Source organism: Calypte anna, chromosome 13, assembly GCF_003957555.1.
Source record: "Calypte anna isolate BGI_N300 chromosome 13, bCalAnn1_v1.p, whole genome shotgun sequence".
NCBI lineage: Eukaryota > Metazoa > Chordata > Aves > Apodiformes > Trochilidae > Calypte > Calypte anna.
In genome coordinates, this window is record NC_044259.1 from 15,466,016 (window position 1) to 15,491,845 (window position 25,830).

General features: G+C 45.6%; 1 protein-coding gene across 4 annotated transcripts in view; it reads right to left on the reverse strand.

The window, feature by feature from the left end:
- TCF7 (transcription factor 7) overlaps positions 1-21,880 on the reverse strand; it is a 64,221-nt gene extending 42,341 nt beyond the window's left edge. For 2 of the 4 annotated variants that reach the window (XM_030458873.1, XM_030458874.1), the window contains exons 1-3: positions 21,557-21,877; positions 21,399-21,465; positions 20,964-21,070 (exon numbers count right to left, since the gene is read on the reverse strand). In XM_030458873.1, coding sequence (XP_030314733.1) covers positions 20,964-21,070; positions 21,399-21,465; positions 21,557-21,754 — 372 coding nt within the window. In that variant the 5' untranslated portion in view covers positions 21,755-21,877. Of the gene's footprint in view, positions 1-20,963; positions 21,071-21,398; positions 21,466-21,556 lie in introns of all 4 variants that reach the window. The other 2 variants (XM_030458871.1, XM_030458872.1) reach the window with 2 other exon arrangements.
- Between the last annotated feature and the right edge of the window lie 3,950 nt (positions 21,881-25,830).

Consider the following 25,830-nt stretch of genomic DNA (forward strand, 5'->3'; position numbering starts at 1 on the left):
TTAGACAGGTTGTGCAGTGAAGTCACAAGCTTATAGAGAGCCTGTATTCATTATTTAAGAGAATTACAGGACTGAAAAGGGATTAAACCAACCAAATATGCAGACATTAAACAGCAGCCCTCAGAATTTTATCTAAAAACCTGCACTATTTTTAGAGGATTGTATCATTTGAGATGAGCATGTTAACTGTGCTATGGAGAGGGAAGAAATTACATCTCTGAATTGACACTCTTTGCCACAGAAATCTGTAGGCTGGAAAAAAATACCATGAAATTGTGATTTTTGATCCTCTACGAGTCTTGCACATGGGCACATCCTAGCTGGAAGTTAGTTTCTGAGGAATCTGAGGGTCTGGGTGTCTTTGGGAATATCCTAAGTAACAAGAACAAACAAAAAGTAGGAAGAGCTGCTGCTGGACAAAAAGAGCAAAACCCAGAGCTGCAGGATAATGAAAGCTTCAGGGCTTTCCCACCTGCTGACAGTGCACAGGCCATGCCCACACCAGCTGAACATCCAGACCCTGATACAAAAGTAGGGATCTGAGGATGTCACATTTCAGTTCTGAAGCTAAAGAAAACAGATTATCCAGCAGCAAAGAGACCATTTTTGCCTCTAACGTGTTCTGCAAGTGTAGGATGAAGCACTCACTCCCAGCCCCTGCCTTTACTTGTTGTCAATTTGTGCTCATAGCAGCAGATCCAATTCTTTCCTGATGAGATAAAGTGCTCACACTTAAGGCAAGTTGTAAATGCAGGTTTATAATTTATTTATGTACATTAGAAACTAGCTAATTTGCACTAGTGACTAGATACCCTATTGGAGGTTTTCATATTTTATGAATCAGCAAGCAAGGTAATGAACAAACAATTAAGGAGTGAACAAAGAAATGTACTTTGTTTGTTACTTTTAGTGAGCCCTAATAATATAATATATTAGTGAATACATTTGGTTGAAGTGATGCAGTCTAGACAGTAACCCACACCATGTGCTGAGATATTTTAGAAAAGAAGCAAAATGTCTGTGCAGGGTGTGATAATGAGAGGCTGACGGGCAAGAGCAACAGGCAGGCAGGGAACTTCTGTCTGATGGGATGAGCTGAAGATGGAAAAAAGAGGAATGCTGCCTTGAAAGGACTTGGTTGATATCCTTAAACACAGCTGTGGGTCAAAAAATATGCAGCTGTTATTTGCATAGAGAAAATCAATATATTTAGAGGAGGTTGAAATTAAAGCAATTTGCACAGGGTGTTGGTGAGCTGCCTGGGGAATCATAGAATCCCAGACTGGTTTGGGTTGGAAGGGGCCTTAAAGCTCATCCAGGTCCAACCCCTCTGCCACTCTTCCCACCAGCCCAGGTTGCTCCAAGCCCCATCCAACCTTCAACACTGCCACGGATGAGGCAGCCACAGCTTCTCTGGGCTGCCTGGGCCAGGGGCTCAGCACCCCCATGGTGAAGAATTTCTTCCTAATGTCCAACTTCAGTTTCCCCTCTTCCAGTTTAAAACTGTTGGCCCTTGTCCTCTTGCTACAGGCCCTTATAAAAAGTCCCTCCCCAGCTTTCTTCTCTGTCGGAAGCGTGGGTGATGTGCAGGCAGTGGGAGGGCTCTCAGCTCCCAAAAAAGAAGTGAAGGGAGGTGCTCTGGGAGCACATCCCCCCCCTGGTCCTCTCTGCCCCTGACAGAAAGTGTGACACATCTGCACCCCACCATGGACCCTGTGGAGAAGGCACCTTGGTCTGGTGCTACAGACGAGCACGTTCCACACAAGATGTGCCCTGCAGCTCCAGGGAGGCCATGATGGAGCAGCCCAGATACCTTGACCCTGCTGCTGAAAACCCTGCTGGCTCTGCTCTGCTGCCAGCTCCCAAAATGTCCCATCCATCACTAGCCACCAGCTAGCTCCAGCTCTCTGGCTCTTTTTAGGCCAGCTATAACACTGGTAAACACTTGGACCTGTCTGACAAAACACTCGAGCAGGAGGAAATGGGGTGTGTGCAGAAATACTCCATTACATATTGTAATGGCAGACATTAATTCAATGTTAATAACACTTTGCACTTTTCAATCACATATTCTAAAACCCTTCAGATAGGTGGGGAACTATTTGGCTGATGATTACTGGGCAGAGCCCAAAGGTGTATTCTTCCCTCAGGCACAAGGAGATGAAGTGACTTGTCAGAGTGGCAGAGCTGGGAAGAGAATCTACATCTACCCATTTCCAGACCTACATTCCCATCTAGTTGCCAAAAGAGGAGTTAATTTAAATATTACCGTTTGCTGACCTACTTACAAACGCTACCATCAAAACTTGGAAGCTGTGATCAAGTATATTCCCCTCTATACTTGGGCTTTTTGAGCGACTATCACTATCTTTGAAAGTATCGCCTTTCAGCTGCATTCAAACAGACGATCATTATTATTTCGCTCCACTTTCTTAACGAGTCCGCTGTTTGCTGTGCTTCAGCTCTGCTCTCAGAATGTTGGGTTGAAGATGCTCTCAAGGCCTCAGCCTTTAGCAACCCTGAGAAAACACCTTCCCAGAGCAGTCAACTGGCCCTTGCTGTTGTCACCCCTGTGGCCAGTCCTTCACATCTTGCCCAGGGAGCTCGGTGACCCAAAGACACAGCACCCCGCTGCAGAAAGAGCAGAACAGTTTGCAACTGTGCCTGTAACCTGCTCCTCCTGTGTCCTCTTTCCCTTCTGGTTTTCGTTTTTAAAATCAACCTTTCTCCTGTCCTCAGCCAGGACACCTTCAGTACTCAGTGGGCCACTGTCACCTTTTATCACCAGCCTTCCTCCACTTCACCAAAACCCCAAACCCTTTCCTGCCTGCAGAGAGAACTACAGGCATGACCCAGGGTCAACAACCCACAACGTGAAATGTGGAGATTTAATTAAAAAACACAGGCTGGTCTCCTCCTGGCAACCAGGCATCACCCTTACAGCTCCATCTTGCTGCTTCTCAGGTTCTGATCCCCCACAGCCACGGAAGCATCTTGGGCAGGGGCCAAAACCTTGCTGGAGGGTTTAAGAATGTGATTAAAAAAGCTGATAGTGAAGTCTGAAATAACGAGGATGGGGAAATGGTCAGCCTGTGCCCCCTTCCAGGGCTGACCCAAAGGCTTCCTGAGCAGGGTCACATCACATCAAGGGCAATGAGTGTGTCACCCAGTTATCACCACATGTCCCCCAGGCTAGGGCCACCCAACCACTCATCCCTACACAACAACCAACAAATCCCAATTTAATGCCCCAGGTGATTCCACCCCGACAAGAAACATCATCCCCAAAACTCCACGATCTGCCCCTGCATGGGCACATCTCCAGAGCCGTTAGAATCCTCAGCCTCACATTAACTCACTCTATACAAACTGTTACAGACATTTTATCGAGGGTGCACCAGGTGTGGATTGCGGGTTACCGACTCTGCGACTGTTTACCTCATCCTCCTTTCTGCATCACACTGTCACAGACTGTATATAAAAATCAGATAAAGATGGTACTTCAGTTCACAGCCAGCTCAGCCTCTGCACTCTCATGCACACATGCACTGGAGATGCATGTACAATCCTCGCAGCAAACCACACACGAGCTGCTGCAATCAACTATCTGCCTTATCTCATTTTTTTTTTTTTGCTGCAGCAAATTACACTGAAATTTCTTTATTTTTTTTTTTACACTTTTCAAAGAGGTAATACACAAATGACAGGATGTTGTTGAAGGAAAATATGAGCTTTCATAAGCTATTATTATTAGCACATGCGCACCTCGCTGCTGCTTTGATCTTACTGTAGGTTCGTGTTTATTCCTCCTGACTCTGTACCAGCTGAACTCAAACCCCATGTCTGCTCCGATAGAGATCACAAACAATTAAAGTTGGATTTTTTAGCCACAACATCAAGGAGACAGAGCTACGGGCTAATTTACAAGGGTGACATTTGGCCCAATACACTACAGATCGTTTTCCCCAAGTCTCTTGGCCGTGCCGAGGTGTTTGCTGTGGAGCGGAAGGGTGGTAATGTGTACTGAACAAGCACTCTTTGATATTCTGCATGTAACTCAGAGCACGCTCAGGTTTTGTTTGCAGCAGAACTGGGCTTCTTCTATTGTTTTCTGAGAAAAAAACCCTCCAAAAACAAATAAAAAAACCCTAAGACAAACAGAAAGCAAAAAGTTAAAAAAAAACCCTTTGCAGGCTGCTTTAAAAATGGTGGCAAGGATTCACAGCCAGCTCAGATGGTTTCAGTGACCAAAAGAAGTTTTATAGATATTATTATTTTTATGTATTATATATGGTTTTTGAATACTTTGTTGGCAGCTCCAGGTCTGCTGGAGAAAAGTCATTCCCAGGGTATTTCTGCTTTGGTCACCAGGGCAGTTGTTGCTAAGCACCAAGAAATTCCCATCTGCAGCCTCACTGAAGGTAGGGGAGTTGTACAGACAATACTCAGGGAATGGTTGGTGGTGATGCACTGAAAGAAAGAAACTGACTTGCTCTTACTTAGTCCCTGGACTAAACATGCAAGGCAGCAATCAGAAAGAAGTAAAAGGCTTTGCAGGGAGCAAATATGACTTGATTTACATTCAGTCTGGAGACTCCAGTACCTGGCAGGGCTCAGTTGTGCTTGGTGCTGTACAGGCTCAGAGGAGCAGAGCCCATCAGTTTAACATAAACCCCTTCTACCTAGGAAAAATGGAGAAAATGAGGTACAGGGAATAAAGTACAGAGAATAAAGTGGGCTTGTCTATCCATCCTTCCATCATTTGTTGCTGCTACAGCCCCTATGCCCCAGTTCACTCTCCTTTGTCCTGACGGGGTAAAATGGCCATGCATTAAAACTACCCCTGCAAAAAGGCTTAGTGAAGCTTATTTTTAAAACCCTGTTCAGCTCATTGACCTCTAAACTTCTCACCAGTGTTGGCAGCCCCCAGCGTGTGAGGGCTTGGGGTCATGCAGAATGATGCCACCAAGGCCTCAGTGAATGCCACCAGGTCTGGAGGTGACACACAAGGTGGCATGTGGCTTACAGCATTGGCTCAGGTCCTGTGGAAAACCAAATGCCTGTTTGTATTGGGAGTGCAATGGGAGGCTCTGTGACCAGTAGCATGAGGGGCTGGAAAGAACTATGTGAAAAATCCATAAGGGAAAAACAGTACATTGTGGAAAAAAAACATATATTCTTGATGAACACTTTTGTGAAATTATGATCTGATGAAATATGTTACCTATGAAATAAAGAGAGAGAAAAATATCCACTGAGCAGGGGCAACTTTTGAAAAAATACCAAAGACAAAAGAGTTTGCAGAACTCTGAAAATTCCCTGTCAGCCCTGAAGACTGTGGAAAGGGAATGGGGAACAGCAGCAGTCGCAGGAGACAGCGGCTGCCAGCTCTGCTGAGTGGTATTTACATCAGTGTCCCTGCCAACAATACCATTACTGGATTATCAGGGTGGATTAAGCCTTTAGCCAATTACCCCGACTGGCAAATTGTAGATTGTCTAGACTTTTTCATGTTCAACAATATGCATAAAGTTTCTCTTTATCGCTGCAGCATCACACGATGCTCCTGTGGGATGTGCTTCCCCGGGAGGCTCAGGTGAGCCCTGCCTGCAGCTCTGGGTTGACTTAGTGTGGCCCCGCGCACAGACAGATTTATTTCAGACAGGATTCTCATAAATTCAGAACGACTTCCAAATTTCTTGACTAGGAGATCAAAGAGGAGAGCATTTGCTTCATGCCATCTGTGGAGCTGCTCGACAGGGCAACGCAGTCTGGGGAGGGGGGAGGAGAGGGAAAAAAGAAAGTCTCGGAGATTATGCCCTCAAAAACAAGCTCAAATGCCACCCTCACATTAAAAGCACTGGTTGGCCAGTAACAATTAATTTCTTAACTGAAACCCGCCCAACTGTGTCCAAGTGTTTTAATTTGCCTATTGCTACAATATGCAAGGGAGCTGGCAGTAATGGATTTGCAATTAAAACTAAAACTGGCAAAGAAATCGCAAAGCTGGCAAAAGAGCTAATCTGCAAGCCATGATCACAAGATTACAAATGTTTATGCACATGCTAATTACCCCAGTACATAGCTGAGAAATGACTTGGAGGAGAGAATACTGGGTTTGCGTTGATCTAAATCCCTGGATCCGCAAAGACAGCCAGCCAGCACCCCCACCTCCTTCCCACAGCTCCCACCCAGGGAATTGCCACGGGCCCTGAAGGCAGCAGAGGGAAGGATAAGGGACAGGCAAGGAGAGGGGCAAGGGACAGGCAGGGAGAGGGACAAGGGACAGACAGGCAGGATCCCCCTGATGCCATCCTGTGCCATAGCTGGGGAAGGATGGTGATTCCTCTCGAGCAGGTTGCTGGGAGCCTTGTCCTCAACTGGAATATGGACCCCTGGGTGTGAAATGACAATCACCCTGAATAAACGAGCACCCAGTTATTAAATTCCATTTGCTTTCATCCTGCTATCTCTAGGCACTAAAAATAGTTATCCCAGCAAGTCCCCGGAGGTTGCAGAGCGCATGGCCCCAATGCTGATGTGCTGCAACCACCAAGGGCAAACATGAACCTACTGCCAGGAGCACAAAATCTTTACAAATTACCTGGAAAGGAGTGGATGGGGAGGGAAGAGGACTCAGAAGGGATCAAAGTCTGTGCAAATAGCTCCTAACAGAAAGTGATAGTGGTCAGGGGCACCGTGGAAGAGCAATTCTGAATCCCAGGAGAGAATTTTCAAGGATAAAACAGAGTGGAAGAGTAGTCCAGAATAAAAGGCTGCTGGGAAACTGAGATTCTTTAAATATAGGATTAAGGATTGCCAGTATCCTCAGGGAGGAAATGCAAATGGGGTTCAGACCATTTTTTTCCATAAAAATTAGGAAGGAGAAAGAATAGACTTTGAAGTTCAAACATGTCAGTAAATGAAAGCAACAGCAAAGGAGACACAAAGAGAAAGCAAGGCCCTGGACGCCTAGAATTATGTCTTAAACACTTGGTACTGAAAGACAGAACCCGAGGTGATGAGGAGACTTCCCTACATCCCATGCACAGATCCCAGAAAAATCTCTAGATTAGAAACTGCCCAAGAAAAAAGTATTGCACAACAAAGGCAGGATTGGAGTACAGCATTCAGATGGACTTCTTCATGCCTTATTCAGCCAGCCTAGGATGACAAGGCTGCGAGGAGCACATCAGTGAAGAGCCAGTGTCAGGCTGCTCTCGGATGCACAGGGCAGAGAGAGGATTTCTGGATGGTGGCTGGAGCTACAGAACATCTATGGAGAAGTCAGAAAACCAACAGGCACCTCTACAGAGATTTGCATGAAATCTGGATGGTTAGTCCAGGCTGTATGGAGGTGGTGAAGGACACTGTAAGGGACAACACAGCAACAGTCACCACTGGGTCTGGCAAAAGGATGGATGGTCTTTGTGGGGACTTCTTGAGGTATCAATGGCTTTGCTCAGTTCTGAGAAGGACAATATGTCCTTTGCCTTGTGGTCATTCCAACATGGGTACTGGGGTAAGGCAATTACAGAGAGAGCTCAGCCCATCCTTACTGGTGGCCATGGAATGCCATGTGTCAGGAAATGGCACCCGACCATCACCGATGCAGATAAGAGCTACAGAGTTAATTAGTGATACAGAAAGGGTGGTTCAAGGAGAAGTGCTTCAAAACTTGGCTTGGAGATGAAGCTATCCATCCCTACCTACAACACACTGTCAAGCAGTTAATTGTACATCCAGCTATTGGGGGAACTGAGTGAGATCCAGGAGTAGAGGAGATGATCCACCATGATAACGAGGAAATGATATAATGTTGGATCCTACATACTAATAACTCCACGACTCTACAGCTGTTCCTTGCTCCAAGTGAGATGTGTGGACTGTAGGAGTTTAAAGAGAAGAACACAACAACAAAGTATTGGGTTTTTAAATACATTTGGGACAAATTTTTTTCCTTGCATCCAGAGATTTGGTTGGCTTCTATCTACTTGTCATCCAGTATCTAATCCAGGCTCTGCTGCTGGGGTCTGCCATTCTGCCTTTTGCAAGGAAAGCCCCAGATAAAACAGTTGCCTATTTAAAGTCATCCACAAACCAGTTTAATAAAAGCTGACTGCATCTGCTTCCATGTTATTAGTTCTGCCCCAAAACTCTGTTCCTGGCAACACAATGTTCCACGCTAATGAGCCAAATCTTCCCCTCCCATGGCTGTACTCCTAAACCTCCACACCATTCAGTTCACAAAGTTACCACCCTGTTTTTCCCTCGGGGGAGGGAAGGATTGCAGCTGCAGAGGGGGTTCTTCAAATAATATGAAGGCCAAAGATCTGTGGGAAAATCTGCTCTCAGACAAATAGCACTTGGGGCATCTGCAGAGAGAAACCAGCCCCTCTTTACTTCTGTCTGGGTCCCACGTCCTTCTGGCAGCAGAGTTTTTATGAACCAGGCTGCCATTAATCCCTGCCAGTTCCTGCACCCTACCATCCTCTGTGGGCAGACAGCACAGAGTGGGAGATAATGCTGCAGGGAAGTGGTATTTACTTCAGCTGGATTATGTGGCTTCATGGGAGAGTTTCTACTCGGGGCAGTTATTTCTCACCCGCTCCTGCTGCAAGAAGGGAGGGATTTGGTGTAGACTAGGAAGACTTTTCTCAGCTCCTTTTTTTTTTTTTTTTTTCCAGTGAATTTTCACCCATCTTTGCCACTTTTCTCCCTGCAGCACCCTGCATGACATAAACAGTGAGTTGAGGTTATCACGCCATAGCCATGCTGCTCAGATTAAAGAGAAATCAGGTAACTCTCATTACCTCACTGAAACTCACTGCTAGACATTTATTAGAGAGAAATGGTAACGTCTGAGAGCTGGAGGACTCTGCTGCCCTGGCAGACACCCTGCAGCACCTGGCTGAACTGGGGGAGCTGCCCCCCAGCTCTCCTAACCAGGATGTGGAGATGTCTGGGATGCAGGGATGGGGAGATAGGTGTCTGGGATGCAGAGGTGTCTGGGATGCAAGGCAGAACCTCAGCTGCCACAATCGTGTGGTTTTGGCCTCTGTGCACTCAAACCTGGAGCCTCCAGTAAGGGAAATTTAGGCTTAGAAATTGACACAGCCACGATTGATGGCTTTAATATTTTACAAATGGATAGGTATGCTAGCAGAACGGGTGCCTACCCCATCATGCCTCCTTTCCTCATGTTTCCAAAAGTTGGACTGAACTCATCTGACTGCCTCCTCTAATACTTTTTGTTATAAACCTTTCTGCACCACATGCGACAGCAGCATCTCCCTGGAAAAGATTTCACTCCCTTCTGACTTTGCCTCAAGCCATTAACTGACAAACTGGCAGCTAACTACTGTTAACAAATTATTTCCTAGAGATTACTGTTTAAGTAAAAAAGGTTCCAAGATAAATAGACTCATTCTTTATGACATGGAATTTGAATTATGCATCCAGGGGTTTGGTAGATGTGTCCAAAAACTATGCCACGCAATCCTGGAGGTTGTTCTCCTCAGCTTAGTGTAAGTGGGTAAATAAGAAATGACATTTTGTCCTCGGTTTAATAGCAGAGACTTGAGACAACACGTTGGGCCAGCCACTCATCATTCCCATCCAACTAGTGCCACTCTCTGAAACTGCCATTTCGGCTGAAAAAGGGATTTGCTTTGAAAAGCAGGCAAAGATGCCAACCGCCTTGGAGGAGTTGTGGTTTCAGGGCCACCTGCAACTTGCTGAAAGATTATGAAATTGCAATTTGTTTAGTATCTTGAATTAAACGGTTTAACAATCAGCTCAGCTTACTTTTTTTGGCCAATCCCTCTCTGATAATTTCTGAAACATCCCCTCTTGCAGCAGCCTATGCTGGTTTTTATGGGATTTTTTTTCAGTATCGAGGTGGCCTTCTCTGCAGTGCTCTCCAAACATGAAATGATAAAAGCTTCAAACCCTCCTAGGGGAAACTGAGTCACAGAAAAACAGGCTCCTGGGGGACTGGGAGCAGAAGTTGGGATAAAACGGCGCTTCCTCTGCCGCAACTCTGCTCGTCAGTTACAAGACTATCCGGTTCCTCTGCTATAAAACTTGGTAACATGCCTCACTTCTTACCTGATTTTTGAGAACATCCTGTGTTAACACATAAACAACTGGTGTTACTAATGTCTGTTGATTTGGCTGTTTGCATGTGTCTGACACAGCACCTGGTGCTCTCGGGTAAGGGGATGGTTCGGCTCCGTACAAAACCCAAGCAGGAGAGAGGCAGCTCTCACCCACAGCACAACCCAGCAGCCAGACACCACAGCCCTGGCTTTTTAAAGAAAAAATCTGGATAAAGAGTGATGCTTTGGGGTACAGGAGCTGATCTTTCAGGGATTCACTGCAGCCTGCCTCATCTCCCAATATGCAGTAGATGCAGATCCACGTACCAGATCAGTACAAGTAGTATATTGTAACTTCAAAATATTTTATTTTGTGAAGTTTAAATAAAAGCATGTAGCTATATACTGTCTCCAGAAAATGCCAATAGCCAAGAAACTGGCACTGACATATCAGGTAATTTTCTGCCCTCCTGATCTTTAAAGTAAATTTTCTCTACAACAACTCCTGTGTTCAAGTGCTGTCAGAAGTCCCTGCCAACAAAAATTTGGTGATTTTACCCAAATTCTGCTCCTAGCAGGGACTGCAGAGCTCACCAGAATAGTAAAAAATTAATATTACCAAATATAACCCTGGTGTCAGCCATCAAAATAATGATGGAAAACACAAAAGAGCTTAGGTATTACATTAACTTCAAACCAGGAGTGTTGAAAAACTTTTTGGCTTTTTCTAAACATCAGTATCTGTTGCAATACACAGCACACATACACCAACAGGAGCCCTCATTTCTTAGCACTTAGTTGGAAATATATCATTAAACTATTGTTGACTGTATTTAGAAGTTAATGCATTCATTCTATAAGGTTTAGATAAAATTCTTGTCTTCTCAGGGTGTTGCCATGTCCCACTGTCCAGCTCCTTTAGGAAGCTAAAATAACAACAGCAAACACATTTCTGTGATATCATTCTACAGCATTTGATTCATCCAAGCTGCTAAGAGCCTGAAAGAATTCAACTGATCACTCTGAGAACTGATCATTCTGAGAAAAGGACCCCAGAGCTGGACAAGGGACAAGAGCTGCTCTTAACTTAAAGCAACGTGGAGAACGACTCCTAAGCCTCAAGTGAATCACTCTGGGTTGAACTGCTTGAAGAATTTTGTGTCCTGCCCCAGTACAACCACAGCTCCATCTGATTTGAATAAAGCTCCAGACTTAATGATTTTCGTGGCAGCTATTTAAGATGCAATGTCATTTTCTTCAACACCCTATTACTTCATTCGCTGCCTCCAAAAATTTTCTGCCAATTCCAAAAACAAATTTATTTTGAGGAAATGGACTGTATCCAGCTGGCTGTAGGAAGGCCACACACTTTAAAACCCTGGACAAGCTTAAGCCACAACCTCCAGACATCCTTGTGTTGGAGGGTGTAGGTCTCCTCATCCCCAGCTCTACTTAGAAAAACTCAAACAAGAGATCAGCACTGAAGATTCAAACATTTTGCAGAGTGGTGGCCTTATAGTAACGATTTTCAAACAACAAAAAACCCCGAGCTAAAACCAAAACACAACTGTAATAAAATCAAATCTGATGAGCTCTTCAAAAAGATCTCGAGTGATACCAATTGGCAGGATTGTGTTGTCTATCCCAGAGCTATGGCAGTTTATCCCAGCCAGGGATAAATGCACCAAAGCCAGGAGGCTGCATCCTTTCATAGTTCAAAACAAAAGCCAAGTTCTGATCGCTGGGACCAGGAAGAAAAAAATTTTTGTTGTGGATACATTACTGTATAATTACTGCAGATTTCATTTACTTGCTTTGGAATAGTACAGCAGATACAAAGGGTGGGTAGATGTGGCAGCTCCTTGTGTTATCTTCTAATGCTCTAGGTCTACATTTTGACAGTTATCCCTCCAGAAAAATCTGGGATGTTGTGTGTCTGTTAAAGGAAAAAAAGGCATACTTCCACTGATAGGAGACAGGGAAATACGACTGATACTGTCAACTGCTGTCAAACTGATAGCAAGGAAATAGTTCCATGTAAAATTTAAAAACCCCCAAAACATAATTTCCTCATTTTCTCAATAAAATCAGGGTTAGAAACACAGGGATAGGATCAGAAAGGAACACCCCACGATAAGAAAATATTCATGGGACCAGAATGTGGAAAATTCCATAAAGCACAAATGTTGCTAAGAATATTCAAAAGTCAAAGCTTTCTGTGGGTGTGCATGCATAGAGATGTCAACACAACTATTTCATGATCACCGAAATTGCTACTAGCCTGCATCCTCTCCGAATGGCTATTTTTAGGACCCAGCCTTTCATGTGGTATAATGATGTGGATTTTACAAGAGCATTTATAATGTGTTTCATATGGTGCACAGTCCTGGAGAAATTGCTTTGTATCAGAGAAAGTTAAACAAAAAGATGTGAGTGGGTTTGTTTTCTTTTTTTTTTTTTTTTTTTTTTTTAAATAATTTATTTCTTATATTATTGCTTCTGGTTTGGATTTAGGGCTCATATGCATATTTTCATTTATTCTAAGTGACAGCACTGGCTGTCCCAAAGGAATACGCAGCACAGCTCAATGTGATCCCACAAAACGTCACCTGGATTTCTGACTTGTCCCTTTGGATGGTCAGATTTCAAAGCTGGCAGTGCCACACTCAGTCAGTTATAGCAGGAAGCCAAAGCTCAAAGGCAAGTGTTGACCTCGGGTGTGCTGGTGTCAGGGCTTGAGCATCGTCTCCACCACTAGAATGGATCTTCCTCCTCTGAGGGCAAAGTCATGCAGAGGATGTAAAAGAAGAGGACTCCTCCTCACTATCTCTACTGCCACACCAGTAATTCCATGAGAATTACTGAGAACCAACCCATCAGCCTCTCATGCTAAGAACAAGACAATTTCATGTGGTAGATCTTACAAGGGTTTATTTCCTAAACATGAAAGCAATCTCCTCAGTGCCATCTCCTTGGTGATAGAATAAAAATTCCACATTTCTGATCCTTTCCGAGCGTTTTGCTCAGGAAGAGTCTCTCCCCAGCACGTCTTCCACAAGTGTGTTTATAATTGCATTCCCCTCGTGCTGAGTCAAGCATACTTTATGATCTTGGGCTCTCACATTTTGCTTTTGTGTAAGTCCCATCAGAGGAGAACCTCTGTTTATGCCCGGCTGTGCTATTCCTCAGAGCAAACCGCAGCAGAAAACAAAGTCAACATATAGCATACAACTTGAATCACTTAAAAAAAACCCAAACCAAAACAAAAAAAGTTGTTTTTGGTTTTTTTTTTTTTTTTTTTTGGTCAGCCCCTGATTACTGCATAGCTCTTCATGGCAGACATATACTTTGTACATTATAGTTCCAGATTCTCAATGGAACAAAGGAGATACTGTTGAGACATTTTATTTTTGCCTATCATTTAATCAAATGTAAAGTTGTTATAACCAGAGGGGAAAAGAGCACTCAATTCTAGTATCCAGCTTTACTTTGGTTTCAAAAACTTACCACAGCATTGTTGAGTTTATTGTTTTCTTTAACAAAATACTAATTTTGGGACCCCATAAAATACAATGAACCAGATTCTTTTCATTGCAGCTGAGCTGTGTTTAGTGGCAGATGGGAGACAAGTCACTTAAAGCCACTTTGGTGACCTTTTGCCCAGCATCTCCAGCCAGTGGGATGCTCTGGATGGATACCACCAGATCTGCCACGTTTTGCTAACCTGCCTCATCCTCTATCTTGACCAAATGTCTGTGAACCCACCTCTCAGAGGCAGCGTTGGTGGAACTTTGGGAATGGTCATAAATTGTAAAGGCTCAGAGGCAAAAATCATGGAAATGTCCACAGGACAGAGCAGCTGCTCCGTAAAGAGGTGAAGGTGAGAGCTCTTTGTCCAAGATCACTCGGAGGTGACAAAGACCCTTCCATAATCAAGACTCTGAGGCATGTGATGTTGCAATCACTTCCTTTAAGATACAAAGCCAGTGGGGTTTGGGAGCCAGCAGCATCTGCTGAACTGGCAAGTCCCACAGTGAGAACGAAAACTGAAGCTGACACTCACAGAGGGTTTGGTAGAGACCTTGCAGGTTCCCTGGATATCTCATCATTCAAGCCCTGAAACCCTTGCCCTGCCTGGGGCTGGAAGGAGCCGAGCCCTCCTGGACAGACCAGTGGACAACCCAGCAGACAGAGCAGGCGTCTGGGCCTCACTGATTCAGCTGGATTAAAACTGGAAACTAGGAAAGGAACAGCTCTGCACCCTGCTACCAACCCACTGAGTCACCTGAACCTTTGTTTCATCCTCCAGGCACAGAGGCTATTAAGCAAGTATCAAGTTATATCCTATTTTTAAAAAGAGATTTGGGAGAAGAGCACATGGAAGAACCTGTAGGGGGGACACACATCCCAGCTTGGCATCAACCTTGGGTTTGGTCAGGTCGAGAGGTTTTCCCTGCTGTAGTGGCTCTGGAAAGAGTTCAGGAAGCAGACTGTACCTGCTCTCCTATTTCTGTGGAGAAATTACAGAATTCTCCACCTATCATTGGTAAATGACAGATGAGGTAGGAGCATATATACATCAGGCAGGGAGAGCTGCTGACATAAACCATCTCCTGGTACCAAAAGCCATGAGAAACCAAGGAAATGAGCAGCAAACAAAGGGAGGGGCATTACATGGTGGCTGTGGACAGCCCAAAGCCTCAGAGGGGTGGGATGGAGAGAAGTTCCCGCAGTGGCAATGGTCTCTCCAAGAGGTCCCTCTTCAAATCAAGGCAATAGACAGGAGAAACCATCCTTGAGGATTTCTTGAGGAATTTGTGACCAGCCCAGCCCCCTCACAAGCACACAATGCTCACAGATGCATGGGTCCTTCCTTCACCATCTCTATACTGAATTAGCAAGGGGCCTCTGTACAAAACAAAGACTAAATTTGGTCTTCCTGCATCCCTCGCGACCACAGGGCAGAGAAAGAACTGCAGGTGTGAAATTAATGGCAAGCTGTGGATGTTTCCTCAGAACTGCTGGCATTTCTCAGCACTTTACTGTGCTCTACCAACAACCATCATGTCATGTACATGCAGACACACACAGTCCAGCCCAGACTGCAATCCTAGGTGTGCAGCTCACACCACCAGTGTGAAGACCTGCTTCACTTGCAGATCATAGATGAGATAGAGAGGGTAGAGAGAGATTTAGCTCATTAGGACCTGGCCCTTCACAGATCATCTCTGAGAGCAGGTCAACAGTCATCCCTAGGCACTCAGCAGGGTCTGTTTAGTCACAGGAACACACGGTGTGGTTACTGGTGCAGGAACCTCGGAACTGCAAACGCCAGCTCACTCGACCCTACGGATTTGTCAGAGTTTCCACCCAAAACCAGGGATTGAATGGGACCTCTAGCATGAATGCAGGAAAGCTGTGATGTGACACGTGTCCTATCAGTGGCACAAGCAGGATGCAGAGCTCCTGGTTACCCTCCTCTGCTCTCAGTTAAAGCTTTGGATACCACACTGAGCAATGTTCTTTCATCTCGGACACATCGTGTGCCACTAACCCCCAAATCACTTTGTTCTTCACAGTGAAAATTTCAAACATATTAATCATTAACATGGATGAGCTCGGGGAGCTTGGGTTGATGTGAGGCTTTTTTTGCTTTTCTCTCCAAATTCTCAACCGGTTGAGCTAATAACATTCCACCAACAGCAACAGTTGGAAGCTTGCAGGAACGGTGCCTTCACCATCCGTAATCTCGTAGCAACTCCCCACTGACCCTGCAGAGGAATCCCAGGGGGAGAACAGAAATGGCTGAACCCTCTGAATCACATGCAGGGATTTACATAAAACTTGCCTTTGTTTCCCTGTGACATTTTTTTCTCTCTCTTTTTTTCATTCCAAACAATTTAAAAAATAAGGTTATATTAGACCACACACAGGCAGTGCTGTATCATGTCACTGCTTCTTAAGCAGAACTCTCTAATTTATTTCAAAGGGAAGTTCTGCTTCAAAATTGAGGGTGTGATATGAACTCAGAAATTAACACAAGAATTTTCCTTGGGGGGAACGAAGGCTGAATCAGACATGCAATAAATGACCTCGGAAGCCCTGTGTCTTGGTACATCCACCTATCCAAGATTATGCTTTAATAAAAAAGAAAAAAAATAATTTTCACTTATTTCAAGCTAAGCAGAAGAGCTGGAAGAAGTGGATTTGCCCTGGTCAGGAGGGAACAAATTACTCATCTGTCTGTTTGCCAGGACATCCATCAGCAGCCACTGCACTCCTAACACTTTCTGCCAAGAATATAGCAATTTATGGGGACAAAGAACCATCCCGGTGAGGGAACCTGGCTGGGATGCTGGTGGTGATGTTGCTCTCCCACAGCAGCTGGCATCACCGGGAAGCTATGGAGCTACTGCTGGGTCCCAGCTGCCCTCCCTCCCCGCACATCTGGAGAAGGATGTGGCAGCCCTAGCACAGTGCCAAAACACCCATCAGACTGTGACTCCAGGGAGAACCCATGGCAGGGATAAGCAATACTAAACTGTTGCCCTGACAGTGCAACCTAGGACAGAGAGATTTGTCCATAGAAGCAGCTGAGCTGCAGATTTCCTTCCACCAACTGCTGCAGGGGCAACAGCCTCCTCCTGCAAAGGGATGGAGCAGCCTCAGAAGGGGCTTTCAGAAGGAGCTGTGGCCCAGAGCTCAGCTGCTGCTGCCTCAGCTTCTGCCCAGCCAAGGGCAGAGACTTCCAGCTCCATGCTTTTTGACCTCATGTCAGACATATGGGACCTGTGGCCCCAGGCCAGCAGTAACTGCACTTTCATCTCATCCTGCCCAAGGGGATGTTTCAAACCCTCTGATTGGGAACCAGGCTGGAGGAGCCCGGCCAGCCAAGGCATCAGGCTCTGAGTATCAGTGTTCTCTCCTCAGCCTGCCATCTGACTTCAGGACTTCAGATGTGCAGAGCTTGGGGAGGCAACACCACCTTTCAGCTTCTGCACGAGCCCTGGTTAGGCAACTTTATAATCCAGAAAATCAGGGAGTATCTGTTTTCCAAGGAAATAAAGGCTCTCGGACCTCTGTTTCTCACACAGACACAAAGTCCAGCACCTCAACTTTATATATAAAATATTTCAATTCTGCCTTCACACACCTCACACGCTCAATTACACTCAGCAGAAGTGCACAACAGAAGGTGAGAGGAGCTCCCCTGGGAGCTCTCCCACTGACTGGAGGGGGAGAGCTTGTGCTCTACATACAGGGCAACACGACTCATTCCCCTATTTTACAAACCTATTTACAAAAGCAACTTAAAGGAACTTATAAGTGCTCCTTCTACCATTAAACTACCACATGGTACAAGATATAACAATGTTCAGAAAACCCCCTCAGGTCTAAACTCAATTAGACAACTGTAGCAAGAAAAATATTTTAATCTGATCAAAGTGTTAACATGTTTGACCATGTCTGACCTCTAATGTTTGTAACCACCTAAAAGGCTGATGTTCTTACTAAGGATGTACCTTAATTTGATTTAAAGTCATTTGTTCAATTTAAAAAAGGATATAGTTTTATGATTTTATATTTCATTTAGAAAAACAGTTCCTCAACTTGTTAATATTCTTTGGAAGTTTTCTTGCAGATTTTTAACTGGCAAATCCAACAATTCCACTCTGGGAAAAGGTGGACTTCGCCAGAGTCAGGAGAGTCAAAGCAGTTGTGAACCACCCCACGTGTGACACTCAGGAGCTGGGTGAGAAACAGTTCTCCTGGTGCCTTGCAAACTTCCAAGATTTCAGATGCACACTCAGTCTGCACTCACAGCATGTTCCCAAACCACGGGACCTCTTGGCTCAGCCCACTGCCTTGTCCCCAGCTCCTGGAGCACCTTCCTCTGCACTCCCTGGCAACTCTCAGCCCTCTCTTTCTCTCCTGCCAGTCCAGGCTCCTTGCGTGTGCTCAAACCAGATTCACTCCAGCTGAATTACCCTAAATTGGTGTTTGCCACTTGCAGCAAAGGTGGCACACCAACCTCAATGCCTGGGACCTGCCCACTGAGGGGGGGCAGAGGGTATGTCCCACATCCTGTTGGTGGCTGGGGCCATCAGCTGGGTTTGGTGCTGCTGCTGATGTCAGGTACCCAGACACGTTCAGCGCATCACTCCGAAGCGACATCAGAGCATGTAAATAACCCAAGTGGGTGTGTTTTGGTAAAAAGAGACAATTCTGGCTGGGGAGATGCGGGCAGGATGCTGGGGTGAGTGGTGTAACAGTTGGCGGGCTACAACCACCTTGAGGGAAACAGAGCAAAAAGGGATGCTGCTGAGAAAAAAAGAAAAAAAAAAAAAAGGAAATTAGTGTGCCCGTAAACGCCGGTAGTGACACACCCACCCGGGCAGGCACCCCGGGACAGCTCCACACCACTCACACAACCCTGATGGGGTTTGGAAGGAAAAATAAAGAAGTGGTTTTACAGTATGTGGCAGGGTGGGGGTTCAGCCCGCAGCCAGCTGGCCTTCATCTTTTGGGGAGCCATACTGTCATTTTCAAACAGCTCAGTGTAAAGGCCTGACAGCTTGCCAAAGCCCTCCTAGGAAAATTTTAAAAAACCTTTTGACTTTTAGAAGATTCTGAAATGAATCCTAGCTGCAAACAAGTGTTTCTGGGAAGCCCCATTAATCAAAACACAATCTCCATTACCAAGAGCACGCATGTCTGTGATACATAATCCCATTCACTCACACAACCCTCCTCCCTGACTCCACTTGTGCTGAAGTGTTAATTAACACACTTTTATGGATGGTTAAGTATCTGCAATCTTCGGTCACAGATCTGACCCCCTCAATTATTGGAAGCAGCCACCAGATTATAACCCACACTTTATATAATATACACAGTAGCAATAAATCCATAGGAGAGCAATGCACAATTTACTGTGATAACCTCTGCACAGTCAATAGAAACAAGAGACAGAACTGCCCAGAAAGATGTATCGAAACAGCTATTGTACCAAGTAGGAAAAACAAAAGACCAGCCTTTATCTGAGGAAGAAATCTTCCCGTGCCTGTCAGGCAACAGATTTTTCAGCTGAAAACCTCAAATCAGATTCTTAAGTCACGCAACATGAACCACCACAGGATCTGAACAGGCCCAAGTAAAGCTGGCTGAGGCAGCTGAGGATTTCTGTGGCTCTCGAGGGATGGGATCTTTCCTTCCCTGCTACTCAGTTTTCTCCCCTCCGAGTCCTGCAGCCTATTTACTCCAACAGTAACCACACGGGGCTTTATTACATTATCAAGGGGAAAGGCAATTCACAAAACATCATTTAGTTTTCAGTTTAATTGCTAATAAACAGGCTATAGCATTTTGTGGCCCATCTAGTGAAGATCTAAGGTTAAAATAGATATTGTACTACAGCAAATAGTTTCTGGGCTAATATAACTCTGAATTTACTCAGATTCCACGCAAGGGAGCAAACTAAATGTGTTTAAATACACAAAAAATAATATATAATATTTAGAATATAACAGGAAGATAGAAGTTTAATATTGTCGGGTGAGTGATAGAAATACCTGGTACCTAGAGGAAGACATAAAGTGGGAAACAGCAGAAGAAATACTTATTGGGCTTACAACAACTTATATTGGTCCTTCCTTGCAAACACATCTTTCTCTAAACTGAAGGAAGACTTCAAAATTCTGGGATAGATGCCGAGTATCTGTGAACTGACTTCAGCAGTTCTAACAGCCACGGAAATCAGCCCCACCAAAGGGCTAAGCTGGGGTACAGGGAGGCTCAGGGGGGGACCTGTCTCCTGCTACCTTTGATCGGACAGGAGGACACAGCAGTAATTCCCATTAGCAATATTTCATCACACTTAAACCTGAGTTTCATACCCTACAATTCATCAATTTTTCATAGTGTCACTTTAACCTCCTACCCCTCCAAATGACTAGAATTAAGGAAAGGACAGTGTTACATGTTCTGTCAAACTTCACCCCTTTAAAGGTGAAAACCTAAAACCTGAGATAAACTAAATGATGTTCTACTTTCATTCACTGACTAGAAAAGCAGAATAATGTCTGAATGAATGCAGCAATGCTGGGTCCCCAGGAACAACAGGAGCAATGACTGTCTGCTACAATGTCACGACATTATTTTCCTAAATTCTGACAGAGATGGTGATGGGAAAAGATTTCTTTTATAGAGAAGCCTTTAGTTGAATTCTTCAGACAGCAAAACTTATGAACATTAGAATATACAAAACTACTAAAGCTGATTTGACCCAAGGGGGAAAAACTTTAAATGGAGAAGACGGGAATTGTCCTCCAACACCACTAAGACTTTTCTTAAAAAAGCCTCATTGCTGTTTTAGAAGAAGATCCACTTTCTGGGCTATCACCCACAACAGAGCCCTGACCGACGGCTGCCCAAAACCTGTCCATTTTACAAGGGGGTAACATCAAACCAAAGTGAAGCTGAGAGACATATCCCTGAAAACAAACACCAGAAGCTGCTTGCCTCCACAGCCCCAGACCCAGCAGAAGAGAGGGACATTCTTAAATTAGATATTAGGTCTTGACTGTTGGAGGAGTACAGGGAAATCTGGAGGAGGGGAGATTGGAAAAGAAGCTCCTACAGCAAATTCAGAGCAACGCAGGCGACTGCTGCCGAGCATCTCTCCCTTTTCTCACTCCTCCCTTCAGCTTGGACTGAACATTGCCTAAACGTTTTAGAAACCAGCTGCATTTTTGTCACGTAAAAAAAATAATAGGCACACGTAGGTACCTGCACAATACCAGCAACATACTTCAGCAGTGAGAGAGGCCACAAAACTTCTCCGTAAGGAGAGGATGAACTCACCAGAGGTGACATAGATCCATTTGGCAGGTACGGGTCTGAGAGCATGAGGAAAGGGTAGCCAGAATACGCAGATCCTTTATACATCCCTGGGTCCTGATGCTTCATACCTGCCAAAAGTCAAGTTCCCCATCAAGATTTGCCTTAGGACAGGTGATTTCTCTGCCTGTCAGAGGCCCCCAAAGAGGTGACAGCACATTTAGGGAGTCTTTTTGCCTGACACTCCTCAGAGAGGGTGCTGGGGGATGCAGGATGCCACAGAGGGGGGCACTGGGCAGCCTGGTTGCTGACAGGAACAGCTTCCCCCAGGGGGGCTGTGGCGGCCAGGCCGGCCTCCCGCACAGCCAGGCAGTGGGCTCAGGGGGCTCACCCACCCCGGGGATGGTGAGGGCTTGGCCGGGGGAAGCCACAGAGACACGGGGGCGAGCTGCCACTAACCATCATCCATGTGGTCCGGGAGCTTCTCCTGATAAACCCTCTGCGGATCCTGCACACGCCTGATGGCCTGTATGGGGAGGAGGAGAGAGAGAGGCAGAGTGGGGGCTGGCGGGGCGGGGGGCGCGGGCCGGGGCGGGGGCCGGGGCCGCCCGGCTCACCTCAGGGTCGGCGGCGGCGGCGGCGGGGCTGCCGCTGCCCTCAGACTCGTTCACCAGCGAGGATTTCAGGTCGGCCAGGTCGCGTTCGGTGAAGGCGTTCTCGGGGATCTTCTCTTCCTGCTCGCCCTCGTCCTTGAAGGCCAACATCTCGTCCGTGGCCCCCAGGTCGTCCCCGCCGCCGCTGCCCAGCTGCGGCATTTTCCTCCCGCCGCTCCCGCCCGAGCCGCGCAGCAACTTTCCCGGCGAGTATTGTTCTCCGCCGCCCGGATCAAGCCCTTCGCAATTATGTTGTGTTGGTTGATTTGGCTTTTTTTTTTTTTTTTTCCTCCCTCAATTTTTTTTTTAATCTTAAAAAAAAAAAAATTTGCTCCCTCTTTAAATTTCTCTTTGTAAAGTTTTCCTTTTTTTTTTTTTTTCCCTTTCAACTTTTAAACTTTTCCCTTTAATTTCGCTCCCCCTTCTCAAATCCCTCTTCTAAAAACGAAAAAAAAAAAAACAAAACCCGTAAAAATTAATTATAATTTTTTTTTTTCCCTTCTTAGATCTTTTCCACCCCCCACCCACCTTTCCCTCCCTCGGCGGCTGGCGGGGGGCTCGGCGGGCTGCGGGCAGGCGTCGCGGGATGCCGGGCTCGGCGGGCCCCCCCCCGCCCCTTGCCGCCCACCCCCCGCCCCTCCAGCCCCGAGCCCCGGAAAGTTTCCCTGGGAGCAGCGGGAGGCGGCAGCCGAAGGGACGGAGCGGTCGGTGCCTGTGTGCGAGCGCGGCGGCGCGGCGGCCAAGGGCTGGCGGCATCAAAGCGGCCGCCGGGTGATTGGCAGCTCCGGGGAGGAGCCGGGGGCGGGCACACAGACACACAGACACACACAGACACACATGTGTACACACACACACATGTACACACCGCACACGCACTGCCGGCCTTAAAGGGAACGCCCGCCTCGCCCGCCTACCCCGCCCTCCTTCCCCCCCCCAACTCTTCCGCCACCGCGTTTTATCGGGGTGACCCCACGCACACGCGGTACAGTGAGGAGGGACCCCGCCGGACACTGTAAGGTTAAGGGATTGGGGTGGCCCGGTGGTAGGCAGCTGGGGTTGGTGCAAACCTACCCATCTGTTGGTGCAAATCTGTACAGATGTGTTTGCACGTGTGTTTCGGCTCACACATCTGCACACCCGTGTTTGCACGCGCATCTCTGCTCACACAGCTGCGTGCACGTGTGTTTGCACATGTCCCTTGCACATCTGTACACACGTGTGTTTGCACATGCCTCTCTGCTGACATGTGCACGGACATCCCTTTGTGCTCACACATCTGCACACATACGTATGCACATACATCTCCACATATATGTACACACATCTCTGCTCACACATCTGTGCACACACGTGCACACTCCCATGTCTGCACGCACACCTGTGCACATACATCTCCGTGCCTACCTCTGCATGTAAATCTGCATACCTGGGTGTTTATTTGCACACACAAACGCAGCATGCACACACGCAGCATGCACATACACCTGCATGTATGCACTGTCACACGTGTCACACGTGGGTCTGTGTGCACACACATGTTAGCACACATCTGCAGCTGAGCAGCCACACAACAGTGGGATCCACACACATCCCTGGACATGTCAGCACAAGTGAGGATGCCAAGTGCACACACCTGCACACAGAAACACACCTGTACAGAAACACATCTGCACACACAATCAAACACATCTGTGCAAAACATCTGCACACACAAGCTCACCTGCACACACCTGCACGCACCTGGACACACAAACATATCTGCACACACACATTTGCCCAGGACTTGACAAGCACCCATCAGCAGCACACGACTGAAACACAGAAGGGGACACAAGCGTGTGCATGGAGGCAGCAGCACGTCTGCATGCACACCCGGGCACCTATCAGCACATAGGTGTGAAACACAGAGAAACACGAGGACACGCGTGTGTGCACACGAGCACACGCCGGGACACGTAAGTGTGCACACACACAAGGATTGCACGTGCAGGACAGGCGTGGGTGCCACTGTCCCCGGCCACCTCTCCCGTGTCCCCAGCCCCTTCGGAGGCACAGACGTGACGTGTTGGATGGCAGAAAATGATGAGTTTTCCTGAGTGGCCCCGAGGGTCAGGAAACAAGAAATTACCATCCTCGCAGCCAATTCCGACGGCACTAGACACTTGTGTGTCGGCGTCGGCGTTTTCTTTTCTTTTCTATTTTTTTTTTTTTTTTTTTGTAAGCCGTTCCCATGGAATAGGAAACTCCCCATCTCTTCTGATCACATACGACAGGTCCTGTGCATGTCTCCGGTAGCTTAAAACAACACACTGATATTTATTTTCCTTAATTAAGATTGCATAAGATAGCCCTGAGTCCTGGAGACTTCTCTACAGACTGCAATGACGCCATGTAAATTGTTTTTTATGACCCAATATACTGCATATTGTCACATTCAGCCCTTGAATAGGAAGCTCAAAATCTCGGTCCCTATTTTTCTTGTTAATTAGGATATTATTACGAGGGGTATAATCTCATTACTTTTTGGGGAGGAGAAGAACTAGTTGGAGCCACTTTGAAAAGTACTGAATATATTTAAATGGAGCAAAATCCCTCTTTCTGCTAATTGCTGATTTTGCATGACATAGAATTACTGCGCTGATTTAGGGGGCACAGTTGACGCTGGGCTAAAGGAGAAGGGTGAGGGAGAGGATGCTGGTTGCTTCTTTTCCTGCTCAGCTCCCCCATCCCAATGAATGGCAGGCTGCCCCATAGGAAACTCCGTCTGCAAATTTCCATTCTTTTAAACATCACAAAAATAAAATATGCTGCAGCCACTTTGAGTAATAATAATTTGAATGAAATGTTTGCTACTTTAAGGTGGTTTTTTTTTGGTGGTTTTTTTTTTTTTTCCTTTCAGATGATCCTCTTGTTTTGCATGTGAAAAAAATCGTCTGAGATTTACAGCCCTCCCAAATGGAGATAAAGCCTTGGCAATGAGTTGGAAACCTGTTGTAATCTGTGATCCAGGAAACAAAGAGCCTCATTAATGCAGAGACTTTGGTGAGCCTTTGATGTTAGCTAGCATAGCATTCACTCTCAGTTCCATTTGCATTTAAACATTCATAAAAACATCATCTCTGCTTCCTTTGCCTTAAGCAATTTAGGAGTAAAGTATAGCTTCTATTTAAAGAAACCCACTGTGGTGAGGCTTAGAATACAAATATCACATAATCTTCAAGCAGAGCAAATATTTTATCCTACATTTCTGGTGGGCACATTTCATATTTTTATGTTTAAGACCCAAAATAAAAAATCCATCTTTTTTTCATTAACCTTACACCACAAATTTGAGTGAAAAGAGAAAAGGCACCCTGTTAATTCTAAATATACTACCTAGTGATTGTGGAAGTAAGAGAATACAGAGGATTTTACATGGTTCACAAAAGCTGAATTTTTAAAAACTGGATGCCTGCAGCAAGGTGCCTGAATCTTGTTTATGCAAAAGCACTGAAAATTTTGAACAAGGCTTTTTTAATATATATATATATATATATATATACGTGGTTTTCTGAACTGCAGAATCTTCATCCTGGTGTTAGAATGGAGTGGAAAAAGAAAAATATAATTTATTCAAAAATTTATCTGCAACAAACAGAAGTGTAAAAGTAAAATATTTAAAAAATCAAAATAGTTGAACACAGAGATGTTTTTCCAAGAGAAGGCACTGTTGCTCCTAGATGGCATCCTGAGGGAATGGCTGAACGTGGGGAGTTTGGGGAATCACTTAGAAAACAAAGGCCTGTCTATCTTACTGCTTTCAAAAGTATTACTCACAAGCACACCTATGAGGAGTGGAACAGAGCTAAAAATACTGGAATCAGGTTATCTTGGTGTTTGGAAATCCTCGACTCAGGTTGTTCACGTTCACTGTACCATTAAGAATAAGAGAGCAAGTTGAAATTGATCCCTTGCCACATCTTTATGTCTTTGTCTTAGGAGCAAATCTAAGGAAATCTTTATGTTTGGAGCCTTGAGTCAGTTCAGCCAGACTGATGTTTTAAGCATTATAAGCAAGTTTCCTATATGCTGAATACCCAAAATTAAAAACTGAAATGGAAAACACTTAAAAACAACTTTACCTTGGATAAAACATTTCTGGAGCTAGATCAAAGTAAAACAAAAAACCTGGCTTACTTGTCAGATCATATCTACACTGAACTTCAAGGTTTGATTTGTATTATTTACATGGAAAAGGT